The sequence below is a fragment of the Condylura cristata genome, unplaced genomic scaffold (genome assembly GCF_000260355.1).
Source record: "Condylura cristata isolate star-nosed mole 26May11 unplaced genomic scaffold, ConCri1.0 scaffold00003, whole genome shotgun sequence".
NCBI classification, from domain to species: domain Eukaryota; kingdom Metazoa; phylum Chordata; class Mammalia; order Eulipotyphla; family Talpidae; genus Condylura; species Condylura cristata.
The window spans coordinates 76110829-76125824 of record NW_004567104.1 but is presented as its reverse complement, the minus strand read 5'-3'; the positions used below and the strand labels follow the sequence as shown (position 1 = coordinate 76125824).

Below are 14996 nucleotides of genomic sequence, written 5' to 3'. Positions count from 1 at the left end.
GCATCACTGTGGGTGGAGCACCTCTGGTGATGGAGCATCACTGTGGGTGGAGCACCTCTGGGGGTGGAGCATCACTGTGGGTGGAGCACCTCTGGGGGTGGAGTATCACTGTGGGTGGAGCACCTCTGGGGGTGGAGCATCACTGTGGGTGGAGCATCTCTGGGGATGGAGCACCTCTGGGGATGGAGCACCTCTGGGGATACAGCACCTCTGGAGTTGGAGCCCCTCTGGGGGTGGAGCACCATGCACAGACCTTCACATGTTTCCTTTTGTCTGCAGGCGGTGCAGCTTTTATTTTCCCGAATACTTCAGTCTATCCTGAAGCTACGCAAAGAATTACAACTAGGCCAGGTAGGAAAACCGCCTGTGTGATCTGTTCACTGAGGGACGCCCCCCAAGGTGGTCCTGCTGAGCTCCGGGACCCCCGCCACCTGCTCCAGGGAGGGCCTGTGGGGGTCTGCAGCGGGTCCCATGTAGTCAGACTCTGCCTCTGTGAATTTTGGACCTTGATCCCACAAGCCGGCCCTTCACCAAGCACCAAAACCGGGGAGTTCCAAGCAGTCAGCTCTCGGCTCACTGCTCAGCACCCGGCTCTGGGATTAGCCCCTGGATGAGGGTGTCCTCGGATGGGGATCCCTCCGCTGAGTGCGGGGCTCGGCTGGCCGCATGGACCTCCTCGGGGAAGGTCACGCACTGGGGGAGCCCCGCACCCTTGGGACACTCCCACTTGTCCTGGCACCAGCGCTCCGCAGACCCTGGTAGGGGTTTAGCTGCGTCCAGATTTTCCGGGTGACAACTCGGTAATGCATTTCCTCGGCGCTCACACACGCACAGTAACCACCCACCAAGTGCCGTGGGCGCCGGTGCCGGACTCTGGGGATCCAAAGACGAGCCAGATTCCAGGAAGCTGAGTCTGTTCCGGGCACAGACGGTGTCAGGCACAGGCCGGGCAGGGCAGGGCGCAGGCTGTCTGGCTCGCACATCAGTAGCTGGGCGTTCTGGCTGCTTTGGCAGATGCCACGCGGCACCACGTTTTGACTCCCATGGCCGTCGGGGTCAGCAGCGGGGCCCAGCCAGTGGGACACGCTCACGGATGTCAACCAGCCGTGCAATGTGCCGGCCAAGGCGCCCCCGACAGTGACGCCTGCCGAGCGCCGGGGAGGTGTCACCGCCCCGTGGAAGCTCCCCGGGGGAGGCCGTGTATCAGGGGAGGTTGGGGTTGGCCAGTGGAAGAGGGGGCACGTTTCAGGCCTGGGCAGGCTCCGCAGGTGCTGACCCTACAGCAGTCCTGGCCAGGGCCTCGGAAACGTGACTCAGGGAGCCAGCTGCTTGCCCCGTTTTCACTGATCGTCTGGATGGCGTCTTCCTGCACTGGCTGCCCGACTGCTCACCCACGCCCTAGCTGCACAGCACTGGCTGGGCTGGCAGGGCCCTGGGGGCAAGGCCGAGGGCTGGCGTTGTCTCCCCCACCCCCCAGGTGTTTCTCAGGTAGTTTCTGTTATTCCTGCGGAAATCTCTTTCCCCACCTCTCCTCTGAACGCCCTCCCCCTCTGCCAAGCACACATTTTTGGAGCTCTGGTCTCTTGAAATCTCCAGTGGCGTCAGTAGGAACAGGCTGAGTCCCAGAAACTTTCAGGGCAGTGTTGGGCCCTCTGACGAGCAGGTAAGGAGCAGGTGCCATGGAGGACTTCCTTGGCCCCCACCCCCATCACGTGGCAGCCCAGTAGCACGGGGCATCTGTTGCCAAGAGACAGGAGAGTTTCTGTTATTCCTGTGGAGCTGCTATTCCTTAACCGGGCCCCTCAGACTTCAAATTCCTCCTCTGCGGAGTTTGTAACTGAGCCACACAGCAGCCAGTCCCAGGGGAGCAGAGCCACGCTTTCTCCTCTGTCGGATGCGAAGTGAAGCCTCTTAGACCAAACGGTCTGGGTGCATTCTTTGCTTTTCCCCTCGCTATAGCATAACCACAGAGATCTGTAAACTTAGATGAGAGGGAAGGAAAAATGCCTCCCAGAGCTCAGTGTTTTGATACAGGATTTCAGAAGAACATAGTAAGATCTAGAGGAAAACAAGAAAGTGACATAATTATGTTACGGTTGACTCTGAAAATTCCTTCCATTAAACAAGGTTCATAGTTTGGTTCTGGGCAGTTGCTTTTGGTCTTTCTGTCTTTGCCATCAGCATCTAATTTCACTGGGAACAGGCCAGGCTCATCCCTTTCCCATCCAGTGCAGCCAGGGACCTCCAGAGTGGCTTGTGCTTGTGGCAGGGATCCTGCAGAATGACTCTCCGTGGTCCAAGTGCTAGCGCTTTAGAGACAAAACAGGCTGGTAGAGGCAGAGAGGTTAGAGAGCTGCTCTTCAGTGGGCCTGGTGGAAGGAGAGCAGGAGGCTGGTGAACTTAACCCTGTGCGCTGGGCTGTTAACCCAACTCTCTGTTGTCTGTGGAAGGCAGGGCTGGGGGAGAGTCACCTTCAGAGGTAGAAGCTATCACCCAGCAAGTTTACAAAAATGCAGGTGCAGAAGGACCAATACCAGTCAAACTCCTGACTTGCAGTCTCATGGCTTGGGATCTAAGCCATGGCATATCACAGATTTCCATGGTACCCCCACGCCGCCCATGAAGCGGCCTTTATAAAGTTCACTTATTAAACACAGACTGTCAGAGAAAAAACAGCAGAATCAAAGCCAAAAGCAGCCTCCAACCTGGGCCCTTCTGCCAGAGCTGTGAGTTAATTACCTTGAAGAACAAATTTGAAGGGAAATGAAGAGTGTATTGAAATGACTGCCAAAAATTAAATGTAAAATATGTTCTAATTAGGAGTCATAGGATCTACCATCACTAAAAAACAACTAACAAATATACATGAAGTCATAATTTTTTCAAGCCATCAGAGTATATGTAACTCCTCAAGAGCATACTGCTTTGAGGTGATGTAGTTGCTGAAAGGCCCTGGCTGGTCATCTCCTGTCTTAGCAACATTTTCCAGTGTCACATCCTAAGGGAGTGGGTGTGGAGTCCACCCCTGGGATCATCAAAAGCAGCCACCCCTGGGATGAGAACCACTGAACCCAAACTTTATGAAAGAAAACATAGGCCTGCTCCTCTCCCACGTCAGTACCTCTAGGACCATGTTAACTATGTTCTGGCATAGTTCTTGGCCACCAATCGGACCTGGTGTTTATGTCATAACTTATTTTTAAGAGAAGATGGGACATTGTTTTGCACTCTAAGAAGGGTTTTATGAAAAAGAGTAACAAAATATTTTTCATTTAGTAGTTTGATGTTTAATATTTTCCAGTCACCCTTCATGAGCAATACTTGTATATGTCAAGTGGTTGGGGCTAGCCTACTGATATTTGCCATTAATTCCAATAGAGTTTTTATACTTCAGGTAAAGCATTCAAACTAGAGGTCTTGCCACACATTTTATTTGTATTGGTGTAGTCCAGGGAGCACTTCTGAAACCCGTAGAAACACAGAATTCTAGAAAAGAACAATGGGAATTAACTAGAACAGGCTTTCTCTAGCTTCAAGGTACACCCAAATCACCTGGGATCTTCTTTAAAATTAGATTCTGATGAGTATCTCTAACGTGAGATTCTGCATTTCTGACAAGCTCCCTATTCTTGCCAGTATTGCTGGTCTGAAGACCACACTTTGAGAAATAAGAATCTAGAGTGTGTTTATGTATCATCTTGCTTTTTCATTTGGTAAACAGAAGCCTCTTGCTGATATACCAGTCTGCTCTTAAATTAGGCTAGAGCCTGTTGTGATTGCCTTATGAGTAAATTTTCCTTTTGAGATGATTCTCCAGTTAAAATTCTGGCTAACCATTTTTTTTTTTTTAAATGCAACTGGATGAGAATCCCTGTCTGAAGTCCTCCCAAACATAAGCTGAAGTTTAGTTGAAAATGGATAGCACTTGCAGATTTAATTCTCCCGTGTAACCACAACACCAGAAAAGTGAGACTCTAAGGAGCTGTGTGGGAAGGACAAACAGTTCCAAAATGCAAAGATGCCAGCGAGAGGGAGTGGTGGGCAATAGCAGTTGAAGAGAAACATCATTAACTCAACCAAAGCTCTGGAGGATAGAATTTCACAGACCACACTAGCTGCAGTGCTTGTCGCCAAACAGACCACATAAGTTAGCGCGATTCTGTATTGAATTTCGCATTGCATTTCATTGCTATTCTCCTTGGGATATGAAAATAGGAAGAGACACATTTTTTGCAATAGAGTCGAGCTCTTTGAAGAGTGATCCACCAAATTGCCAATTCCAAACAAAGTTAGATGATCTGTTTAAAGAAAGGTTTTACACAAATTGCAGTGCCCTGCCCTCCAAGTGAGATCTTAGAACCGTTCCAGGTGCCTGGCAGCAGTTACCTGATGAGGTGTCTGTAGCTGGCCTATAAGGACACCTGGCATTGAGCTGAGACCTAAATATCCAAGAAGACATAGTTTTGAAATGATCCTGTAATAGGATTGAATAATGTTTTTGAAAAGAACTTGAAATAACTTAGAGTCTTCATACTTATTAACGGGACATACACTGAGGATGTGGAAGTATAGTGATTGAATTTACGTTTGCAAAGTGTGATGAAGGTTTATGGGATAAATGATAGTAAACTAAGTACAGTGACATATTCTTAAACTCTTAAAGGTTATTGTTGCCATGTGAGGAAAGTGCTCTTCAGTCTTGCAGTTGATTTCATAGAATTGTAGAGAAATTGCAAATTCATTTAGAGATAGAAAAAGTAGACATTTGTGTAGAAAAATATACAGTTAAGATTGACTTGTTATAAAAGGATGAGATTCCCAAGGGGAACTCGGGCTGGCTGAGAGAGGCAGCTGGCAAATCAAAGGCCAAGGAGGCAGAGCTGGCTTCCCGGGGTGGGGGGGGGGGGGGGGGGGGAAGAGCACAAATATCGTCGGGTGGTTTAAGGGACCGATTTCAAGCAGGAATTAGTTGAATCATCAGAGTTGTGGGCTCTGTTTTGGATGGATCAAGAAGATAATAAAGGGCTGGGTTTAGGTAGCCCTGTTAAAAGCAGGACACACTCAATGGCAAGAAACTTTTAAAATGGTCTTAACAGATGACTGTAGAAAATTATTTCAGAAGATCCAGGCAACTCTGTAAGAATCTCAGTGGGAGTGTTCCAATGAACGTGTGAAGAAAATTTTAGATCAAAAATACATACAAAAGTATAATCTGTAAATAATAGCCAAATGCAGTTGAATCCAAGTTGAACATTTCTTTGTATTACTGGATATTTTTGCACACCATTTAGTCTGATGAACAAAACCCCCAAACACAAAGTATCTATTTGTGTTTTTATACATGATCTTTTAGTGATTTTCATTGTGCTTGTAGATCTACCTTATGAACCACCTCGGAGATCAGCCTGGACGGGCCACCCGACCCCCCCATCGAAAGGTAGGGTATTGGCCCCCACCCCTGGCACCTGAATACCACAGGGCAGTGGATAACTCGATGTGACAATAATTTCTGTAGTTCACCTATGTTTCTTTAACATGTAAAATGTTTGCCCCATTGTGGACAAAGCCCAAGTGATCTTTATTTTGCTGTGATTCTTTCTCTATGGGGTTTATACCTACTTCTATAGTAGAAAGAAAGAAATGATGTAATATACCTCAGCATGGACTCATCCATGCCTTCTGGAATGTTTGAGTGTGGATTGAATAGTGGGTGATTACCCAATCTTTGCCATGTCTACAAGTATCCTCTGCTTTCTTTTTATTTTCCTGGCAGCTTCCCTTTATCTAGTTACTGTAGATGGAGTCATTTAAAATTGTTTGGTAAGGAATCTCAAATTCTTTTTTTCCCATTTTTGAAAAAAGCAAAATACAAATAAACTTTTAAAATAATGTAGAGGACCCACTCTCTTTTTTCGTATTTGGTCTCCTTGGCAAGAAAAAAAAATTAATCATCAAGTATTTCTTATTCAAAGAGCAAGACTACTATGTTAATAACTAAAATAGTTGATGAAACGATTATACAACAGCATCAAGAACTAATGGCCAAATAAAAATCACAGCTGATTTTCTTTTGTACTTCTGTATTTTCAGCTGCTCAACCATCTCCTTCCACAGTGCCCAAGACTGAAGACCAGCGTCCTCAGTTAGGTATGTCCCAAGGGTCTTTCTGCGTCCCTAAGAAGCAGGTGCTATGGAGTGTTTCTGAACGTGTCACTTTCTCAATGAAATTAACTCCACTTTGTCTTTTTTATGACTGCTTTATATAGAGAACACACACCAGGTTACCTGTCTACTCCCGATGACTGCAGGCTTTGCTAAAACATTCCCCAAACCTGCGCATTAATATGAGCACTACACCAGTGGGCTCGGCGCTAGCTGTTTCTCTGTGCTTTGCAAGCTCTTTTTACTTCTCCTCTCAGGGTGCTGCCACACCAGCACGGGCAGAGTCCAGTGTGGGAAGGCGGTGGGTTTGATGCTGCCCCTGCTGCGGGCTGTGTGGCCCCGCGTGGCCCAGGGGACTTAACACACTTTGCCCTTTTTGTGCCGGGACACTTGGCCAGCAGTCCTGAGCTCGGCTGCCAAGAGGAGGCCTTGAGCAGCAGAGTCTCTTAGCTGCCAGGGAGCTGTCTGCCTCTTGGGAGCTGGGGGCAGGGCTCTGGGGGCAGGGCTCTGGCGTTGGGAGGCTCAGTGGTTCACCTCGGCACCGCCATCACCCCAGAGTTGACTCCTGTTCTTTCTGTTGTAGATCCTTACCAGATTCTTGGACCAACCAGTAGCCGCCTTGCAAATCCAGGTGAGATATTTCTGCTGTTGATGATTTTGCTCATAAAACGTTAATTCCAGGTCGTGGTGACTCTTGTTTTCTTGTTCTACCAGCTTTTCGATATATCATCCCACAGCCGGGCCTAACCAAGAACAGGGCTGGCCTTTTCCCACCACCATGCCTATGTCCCCTTGACCCCACCTCCCTTCCCCTCGCTACCTCAGAAACTTCATGTGTGGTGTCTCCTGGCTTTGCCACATCCTTCACCATGTGAAATGCGCAGTGTGTGTCTTTGTCCTTCTGACTTGCTTGACTGTGTAGTCCCTCCAGCTCCTTCCCTGATGCCATAAATGGGACATTTTGAATAGCACCCACAGCCTGGACGGGCCATGCCTTCTCCACCTGTCCTCCATGAAACCCTGAGCCAATTTTCATTTGCCCACGTGGAAAAAGAATGGGTGGGTTTAAATGAAGACGTTAGCTTCAGCGAAGAGCACACGCACCAAACCCAAGCTGAACCAGTCTTCCCACAATGCTAAAGCAGAGTGGGTGGAGACTCTTCTTGGCTCACAGCTCTGGGGTATTCCAGAATCAAGGCGTCAGGTGCCAACGGGACAGCTCCTCCTGAGCACCTCGAGGGCCACTCTGTCCCAGGAGTGGCTCCCTCCTTGGAGTTGGGGCTGTCTTCTGGCGGGTCTCTTCACCTCGCCTTCCTCCTGTTTGTCTGTGTCCAGGATTTTCCTTTTTATCGGGCCAGCATCCTGTTGGACTGAGCCCCACCCTGACAACCTCCGTGTAACGCAGTGACCTCTGCGGAGACCCTGTTTCCAAATAAGGTCGCATTGGAGGTATTGGGGTGACGTTAGAACTCCAGTGCAGAAACTTGGCAGGGGCTGGCGGGATGCCACCCATCCCACCCCACAGCAGGCAGCGTCATGTTCCAGAGGGCAGGGAGGAGAGCCGTGGTCACGAGGAGTGTAGGCCCCTCGTCTGCGAGCGGCCAGGCCCTGGCTCTGACGCCACAGGCTGTACCACCGCCCCCGACCCGCTGGGAGCCGGTACCTTGCAGGGGTTGTCGCCTGGCATCGCTTTGCAGCGCCGACCAGATTGTGTTTTCTGTTTGCGTTCAGAGCAGAAACAGCTGTGCTGGCACCGGCTGCAGAAGCCCTCAGCACACGCTGCACACTCTTGGCAGCGAGCTCAGTGCCAGGATGTCCCGGGCTCAGCGCGAGGCCAAGCGGGAATGGAGACGCCTGGGCTCTGAGGCCCGGCGGGGCTGGGCGCGGAAAAACCAGGCTCCAGCCAGTGTCTCCCAGGGCAGTCTGCACCGTGAGCCGCGGAGTGTCATCACTACTGAGCCTCAGCATCTGCGACGTTCCGTTGTGATGTTTTTAAAATTTCATTATTTATTCTATACTTTCTATGGCGGTGGCATTGATTTGCAGCCGTTAGGTGATTTGGAGGTGTAAGATCCCCCTTCAGGTGCTGTTAGCACACCGCAACCTCCGCCACACACCCACCGTCCTTTATTACCACAGACGGCAACCGCCAGAGTGGGAGGGGGACGAGAGCACATGCAGCGAAGACCTTCGACGAGGCACGCGGCGACCAGGCCACGCTGGCCACGCTGCTCTGTACTTATCTGCTGCGTGGAGCCAAGCAAGGAACAGTGCGATGCCGACCGCAGCCGCGAGGGGCTTGTGTCCTGCTGGCTAGTGGGCACAGGGTTGCATGCTGCCCAACCCTGCCGCCGCCACGGCTCTGGCCTCCCCCAGCAGCTGGGCCCAGCGCCTGGGCGCCTCCCGCCTCACACCTGCTACCGCGTCCCCCAGCTGCCTCCGTGATCCCCAGATAACGCTGATAGCTCTGTTTTGATTTTTTGGTAAGGTCTATTTGCTTATGTGTAGAAGAACTGGGGTGCAGGCCAGAGGTGCAGAGGGTGAGAGGACTCACCAGAGACAGAGCGGGGAGCAGAACAGGCAGATGGACTGAAACGCACTGCTGAGGGGAGCAGTGGGGAGACAGGAGGGGTCTGCTGCGCCCTGGGGGGTCCCTCCCTGGCCAGGGATCAGATGTGGATTTGCACCTGTTCCCTGTCCCTGAACTCTGGGGTGTTTTCTTGCCCTGTGCTGCCGCTGGCTAAGCAGGAAGGGGGAGGGAAGTTTTGGAAAACGGGGGCTACAGAGGCCAGGGAGGAGGGTTTTGCACCCCACCACTTCGGCTCATTCCAACACCAGAAAAGGGAGCTTTTCTGAGTGAGACGGACCGAGGCTGGGGTGCAGATAGGACAGTGTTGGTCTGCACCACGCAGGGCCTCTGCGCTCAGCCGGACGGCGGGGACCTGCTCCTGGGGGCAGATGGCTCGGACACACGTGCTCACGCTGCCGCCGCTGAGCAGTGCCGAAGGGCAGGCAGCGGCGTGTCCAGCAGTGGTCCGCGCAGCGCTGGGCGTCCTGGCCTGAGCTGGCCCCGGCTCTTGCTGCCTGAGGCCGACTAAGTCGCTCAGCTTCTCTGAGATCTACTCCGTTTCTACCAGCAGCTGTAGAATGATCGGTGCAGTGGCAGGCGGGTGAAGGGGTTAATCCACCCCAGGTGAAGCGTCCGGAACAGGGCTCCCAAGGGTGCCGGCCACCCCACCCAGCTCTGCACCGCCGACGTGTGCTCTGTGGAGGTGACTTCCTGGGGCCTCCCCTGTCTGGGTGCGATGGACCCTCCCCTGCTGGTTTCCAGCCCAGACGTGTCACGGTGCATCGGCATACTGCGTTCGTCTTTGTGTAAAGACAGTGTAAGACAGTGCTGTTCCCAGCAACCCAGCAACAGCTGAAGATGCTGAGGCGCGGAGGGCCGGGCCTGGGGGTGGCCCCGGACCCAGAAGTGACAGAGCAGGCTTCCCCAGGTGCCAGTTCCAGCATGGTGCTCCTGGCCACCACGCTGGCCTCCCCTCCTGCACGGGCCTCCGGTACGGGCCGGCAGCGTGGTGGCCGGTCCAGGCTGCACACCCGGGCTCTCCTACAGCTCCCGGCCAATGCAGACGGTGGCCCCAAGTGACTGCCACGTGCCTACGTCCTCAGCTGGGCCACGGGCCCCCTCCGTGTGCCCTGCCCAGTCGCCACAGCAGCCGAATCACTCCCAGCTCTGCTTTCTCTGTGGTTCATCAACCGTTTTGTGGTTTTTCGTTCTCGGCAGGCTCCTCTCTGCTACCGTGTCCTTCATCTTTGATCACACCCCGAGATCACATTTGTCCCCAGAATGAAAGAACTGCCCTCTGTCCTCGTCCACCGGCCTCGCTCCCCCTCACCCCACTGGGCTCTCCTCCAGGGGGCGGGCTCACCACCCTTGCTACCAACCCCTCCTGGCTGCTTAATCACCTTGGGACAGAGTTAGAGCAGAAGTGGCGCTTCTTAGCCGTGTTCCAGGATGTCCTCCCGGCAGTGAGAAGGTCGGTTGAGGGTGCCACCATGGTGCGTGGACTGGCAAGCCTTTCGCGTGAGGTCCTCTCACTGGTGGCCGAGTCTACTCAGGTGTGACCAGACTGGGCTCTTCTTGCGTGGGCATCCCGGGTCGCAATGCCACTGGTAGTCTGTGGCTACAGCAGTGCGGGGTCCCCACGGGTTGTGGCTGCTCAGCCACCTTCAAGGTCCTCGGCGACTCCTTGTTCTTGGTGACCGTGAGGGGTTCGGTCACAGGCGCTAAGTGAGCGTGACATGGCATCACACTTCTTGCCGTCTCCCTAGACGCTGACGTCTGCCTGGCCGCTTTCATTCTTGGCTGGAGGCTGATGAATTTTGTGTCCGGGGATCTAATTCCCCCAGGCCCTGGACCTGTATGAGAGCTGAGCTCTGTGGCTTAAAGTACAGGGTGAAATCGTCTACTGAGAACTTGCTCATACATCTTTGAGCTTTGGGTTTTTAGCCATAATGTAGATCCCTGGCTTTCTGGTTCTTCAGAAGCAGGAGACAGCTGAGCCATTTGTCTGTGGCTTTTGATCCAATTCACGTGTGTAAAGGAAGTGCATAAGGGACAAATTCCTAAAAGGCAAAGGAGATCCGGAGAGATGTCACCGTCTCTGAGGGTCTGTGTATTTACAGACATTCAGCGGAATTGCTTTCTCTCTGGGAAGAAGCTGACACTCAACACTTATTTTCAGACAACTCTGTGTTTATGTTGAAGCGTATGTTCGATGGTTAGATCAAAATTCAGTCTTTCCCTATTCCCAGGTCCTATGTGGACTTTTCTCAAGTTATAATCCTTTGGTTACAACACACATACTAGAACCATATGGCTTTCTCTTACTATTCTTAGAATTTTTTTCAATGCATATTAATGATATGTTGGGGCAACAGAAATTGATTGGGAACAGTTTGAGTATGTGGTCCCGAAAAAGCAAAGGCCTCATTGCCATCAACGACAAGCTGTTAATACATTTCAAATGTGTTGCTAGACTGAAAATGATAATTTTCCAGAACATGTTTAGCAAACGCTGACCTTTCTCACGGCGCCGCGAATGGATGAATTCTCCAGCACATCCATTTCCATGTAGCTGATGTGGAAACGACGATTTACGAGTTGGACGATTTATAGAGAGTCCTACTTCTATGGTGGAAAGAATGCGGACAAAACTAATTTATTATTGATTTTTACATGACATCAATTCCCTGAACAGCCGCCAGTTAAAGTTAGTTCAGTCCTGTTATCACATCTATTGATGTTTATAGTGAGAGGCGATCTTTTTGGCGCTCAGCCCACGGGCGCTGGAGCTGGGGCCTGGGAGGAGCCAGCCGCCTCTTCTCCGCGTTTGATGCCTCTCAGACCTGCTCAGCACGAGAACTGCTGCTCCTCAGCATCACGCTGGCGCTCACAGGCTTTGCTCCCCCAGGGAGCCATATGTCATCTTAACGCTGTGTCACGCCGCGGCCAGAATGATGAGCCCCGATTGCGCTTCGAATTTAATAAACCATGAAGCCGGCTCGGTACCTCTGACGGTGCCGGTGTGCACGCCCAGGGGGTGAAGCCTCATTAACCAAGTCAGAGTCTCACTAGGAGCCCAAGAGGCGAGATCACGCCCCGCAGCGGTTTTTCTTTTGGAAACTACCGGACAGTGGGCGTCCGGCGCAGGGCTGCACACGCGTGGATTTCCGTGACCATCCATTTGCCCACGCACTGGAAATGGGTGATCTGGTTTGAAAGAGAGCCAACTTTTTTTTTTCCCCTAAACTTCCTCATTTTGAGAGGGTTAATTCTGTTCTAGGAAAGGTTTGGACAGATTCACGTTCCGAGTGCCAGCAAAATGTTATGTTAGAAATAACAGTGTTTACTTCCATTCTCTATTTGTTTTTCCATAAACTTTTTAGGAGTTCATTTCCTCCATCTGACTTGTATTATTTTACGTGACCTCGCCAGTATAAATGGCATGAAGTCATTCCTGCCACCACACCGTGGCACTCGCTGCCTCCCAGATAGGACACATCAGCCTTCCCACACAGGCCGACCCGAATGTTCTTCTGAGGGAGCCAGAGAGGGCTGGAGCCACCAGAACCTGCCCCATAGCAATTCCCTGCATTCCAGAAGAACCTGGGCTGACAGGCAGCCCCAGAGTCCCCACGGATCCTCCACTGAGGCCGGCTCGCCCGACACGGAGCTGGAATAGAGCCCCTTGTGCGAGTGACCACCCAGGGCATGCCCCGGGGAGAAGGGCCTCGAGCGGGCAGGGCAGGACCGAGCAGGCCTCACTCTGTCCCCGGGGCCTGGGGTGTGAATGGCATCTCAGGCCTGGCGTCTCCTTGAGCCCTGGGGCAGCCTCTGGGACCTCTGTGTCCGTCCCTCTACTGGGGAGCTGCTGGGGGTGCACGACGCAGGCCTGGAGCAGCCCAGGGCCTTCTCTGGAGAAGAGGGGGCCGTGCAGCGAGAGCCCCCACACCTAGCAGCCAAGGGATGGTGCCCAGCCGCGGGGAAGGGGATGAGGCAGCGGCCACAGCCCTGCTTCTCTGCGGTGGGAGCGCCCGGCCCTGGAACTGTCCTCTGCTGACCCGCCTGCTGCCCCCCTCAGCAGTGTGTTTCAGCTCCCCCCCTCCTGCCTGTTCTGCTCTCTGCTCTGTCTGGGTGAACGCTCTCACCTTCCCCCCGCCTCTGGCCTGCACCCCGGCTCCGTATGCATGAATAAATACATCGTTAAATGGTAACCAAGAGTAAGGACCGATCTCATGCTGTTGCCTTCCCCCGCCTCGCTAGGGAGCGGACAGATCCAGCTCTGGCAGTTCCTCCTGGAGCTCCTGTCGGACAGCTCCAACTCCAGCTGCATCACCTGGGAGGGCACCAACGGGGAGTTCAAGATGACGGACCCCGACGAGGTGGCGCGGCGCTGGGGAGAGCGCAAGAGCAAGCCCAACATGAACTATGACAAGCTGAGCCGCGCCCTGCGCTACTACTACGACAAGAACATCATGACCAAGGTCCACGGCAAGCGCTACGCCTACAAGTTCGACTTCCACGGCATCGCCCAGGCCCTGCAGCCCCACCCCCCCGAGTCGTCCCTGTACAAGTACCCCTCGGACCTGCCGTACGTGGGCTCCTACCACGCGCACCCGCAGAAGATGAACTTCGTGGCGCCGCACCCGCCCGCCCTGCCCGTGACCTCGTCCAGCTTCTTCGCCGCCCCGAACCCCTACTGGAATTCCCCCACCGGAGGCATCTACCCGAACACCAGGCTCCCCGCCGGCCACATGACGTCCCACCTGGGCTCCTACTACTAAAGGCCCGGAGAGACCTTTCCCAGCAACCCGCGACCACCAGACCGGCCACGAGCTTGTTGGAGACCACGGAGCCGACAAGTGCCTCAGGAGGGGAGCCGGAGCGAGACCGGGGGCTGGGGAGGAAGCCGGGGGTGGTTGGCGGGAGGGGATTACTAAAGCGTCACTATCACAGCCGAGGACGCCACAGACGTCCGGGACGTGGACACTGTTCAGTGGACGCTGGAGGGAGGTCGGGAGATGCCGAGCCCCAGGGACTAGTCCTCGGGTCTGGGCTCCGCTAGCTAACCCGGGACGCAACTAAAGCAATAGAGATACCACAGTCTGCACCAAACACACCGTAATGACGTCATTTGAAGGAAAACTACCTGTATTTAAAAGTAGAAACATATCAAGACGGAAACGCTGAGCACGCGGCGGTGGCCCCACAGCGGACGCTGGCGTGAACTCGCCGGCTCTCGGGGCCCGGGGGGACACCCAGTTCAGCCCATGGGCTGGAGAGCCGGCTGCTCTAACTGTGAAGACCACCCAAGGTGTCCAGGTCCTTTGCAGCGTTATGGCCTCGGAGCCGACAGGGACTGAGCATGTGACAGAGAGTGAGTGGGTGTAGGCCGAGGGCGGGGGGAGGTGAGCAGGGAGAGGGCGGGAGACAGCCTGGGAGGGCACCTCTCAAGCAGTCAAGACTGGGCCGGGCGGCGCTGGGCCGGTGGCGGGGTCGCAGTCGTGAGGCTGGGGTGGCCGGGTTAGGCCCACCCAGTGCTGAGGAAGGTCAAGGCCTGAGAGAGGGAGGGAGCCGGACGGTCGGAAGCCAAAGCAGGCATCTCTGGCGTGTGTGTCCAAAGAAATCTTTAACTGGAATTGTCTGATAACTAAAAGGCACGTTCAGGACCTCATCGTTACGGGGGGGCTGTGTTCTCCACAGCGGCAGGCAAGCGAGCCCCCACCCGGAACCACCTTGGCCCTGGGGTCAGGCGGGCTGCAGTTTTCCTTTGGAGTCGCGAACGCTGTGCGTTTGTCAGAACGAAGTATACAAGTCAGTGTTTTTTCCCCTTTTTATATAATAATTATATAACTTATGCATTTATACACTACGAGTTGATCTCGGCCAGCCAAAGATACACAACAAAAGAGACAATCAATGATACAATGTGGCCTTGAATTTTAACTCTGTATGCTTAATGTTTACAATATGAAGTTATTAGTTCTTAGAATGCAGAATGTATGTAATAAAGTAAGCTTGGCCTAGCATGGCACATCGGAGTGACACAGGCGTCTGCCTTGGACTTTCTGAGTGGCCCGGACACGCTTGTGCTGAACGCGGTGGGTGCAGTGTCAGCGGCCACCGCGCTTTCTTGGGAGAGGCGCCCCCTCACCGGGCAGCCACGGGCCTGGCGCTGGGGGTGCCTCTCTGGGCCCATCTGGCCCACGGCCTGTCATCCCAACCTTCTGGAGCCCAAGGGCCAGAGGTTCCTGGACTCATCCCCAGA

At 53.4% G+C, this 14996-nt stretch overlaps 1 protein-coding gene across 1 annotated transcript in view; it reads left to right on the top strand.

The window, feature by feature from the left end:
- ERG (v-ets avian erythroblastosis virus E26 oncogene homolog) overlaps nt 1–14764 on the top strand; it is an 86909-nt gene extending 72145 nt beyond the window's left edge. Inside the window, exons 6-10 of the mRNA XM_004675372.2 lie at nt 280–351; nt 5375–5437; nt 6091–6147; nt 6746–6793; nt 12992–14764. Of these exons, the coding sequence (XP_004675429.2) occupies nt 280–351; nt 5375–5437; nt 6091–6147; nt 6746–6793; nt 12992–13512 (761 nt within the window). The 3' untranslated portion in view covers nt 13513–14764. The remainder of the gene's footprint in view (nt 1–279; nt 352–5374; nt 5438–6090; nt 6148–6745; nt 6794–12991) is intronic.
- The last annotated feature ends 232 nt before the right edge of the window (nt 14765–14996 follow it).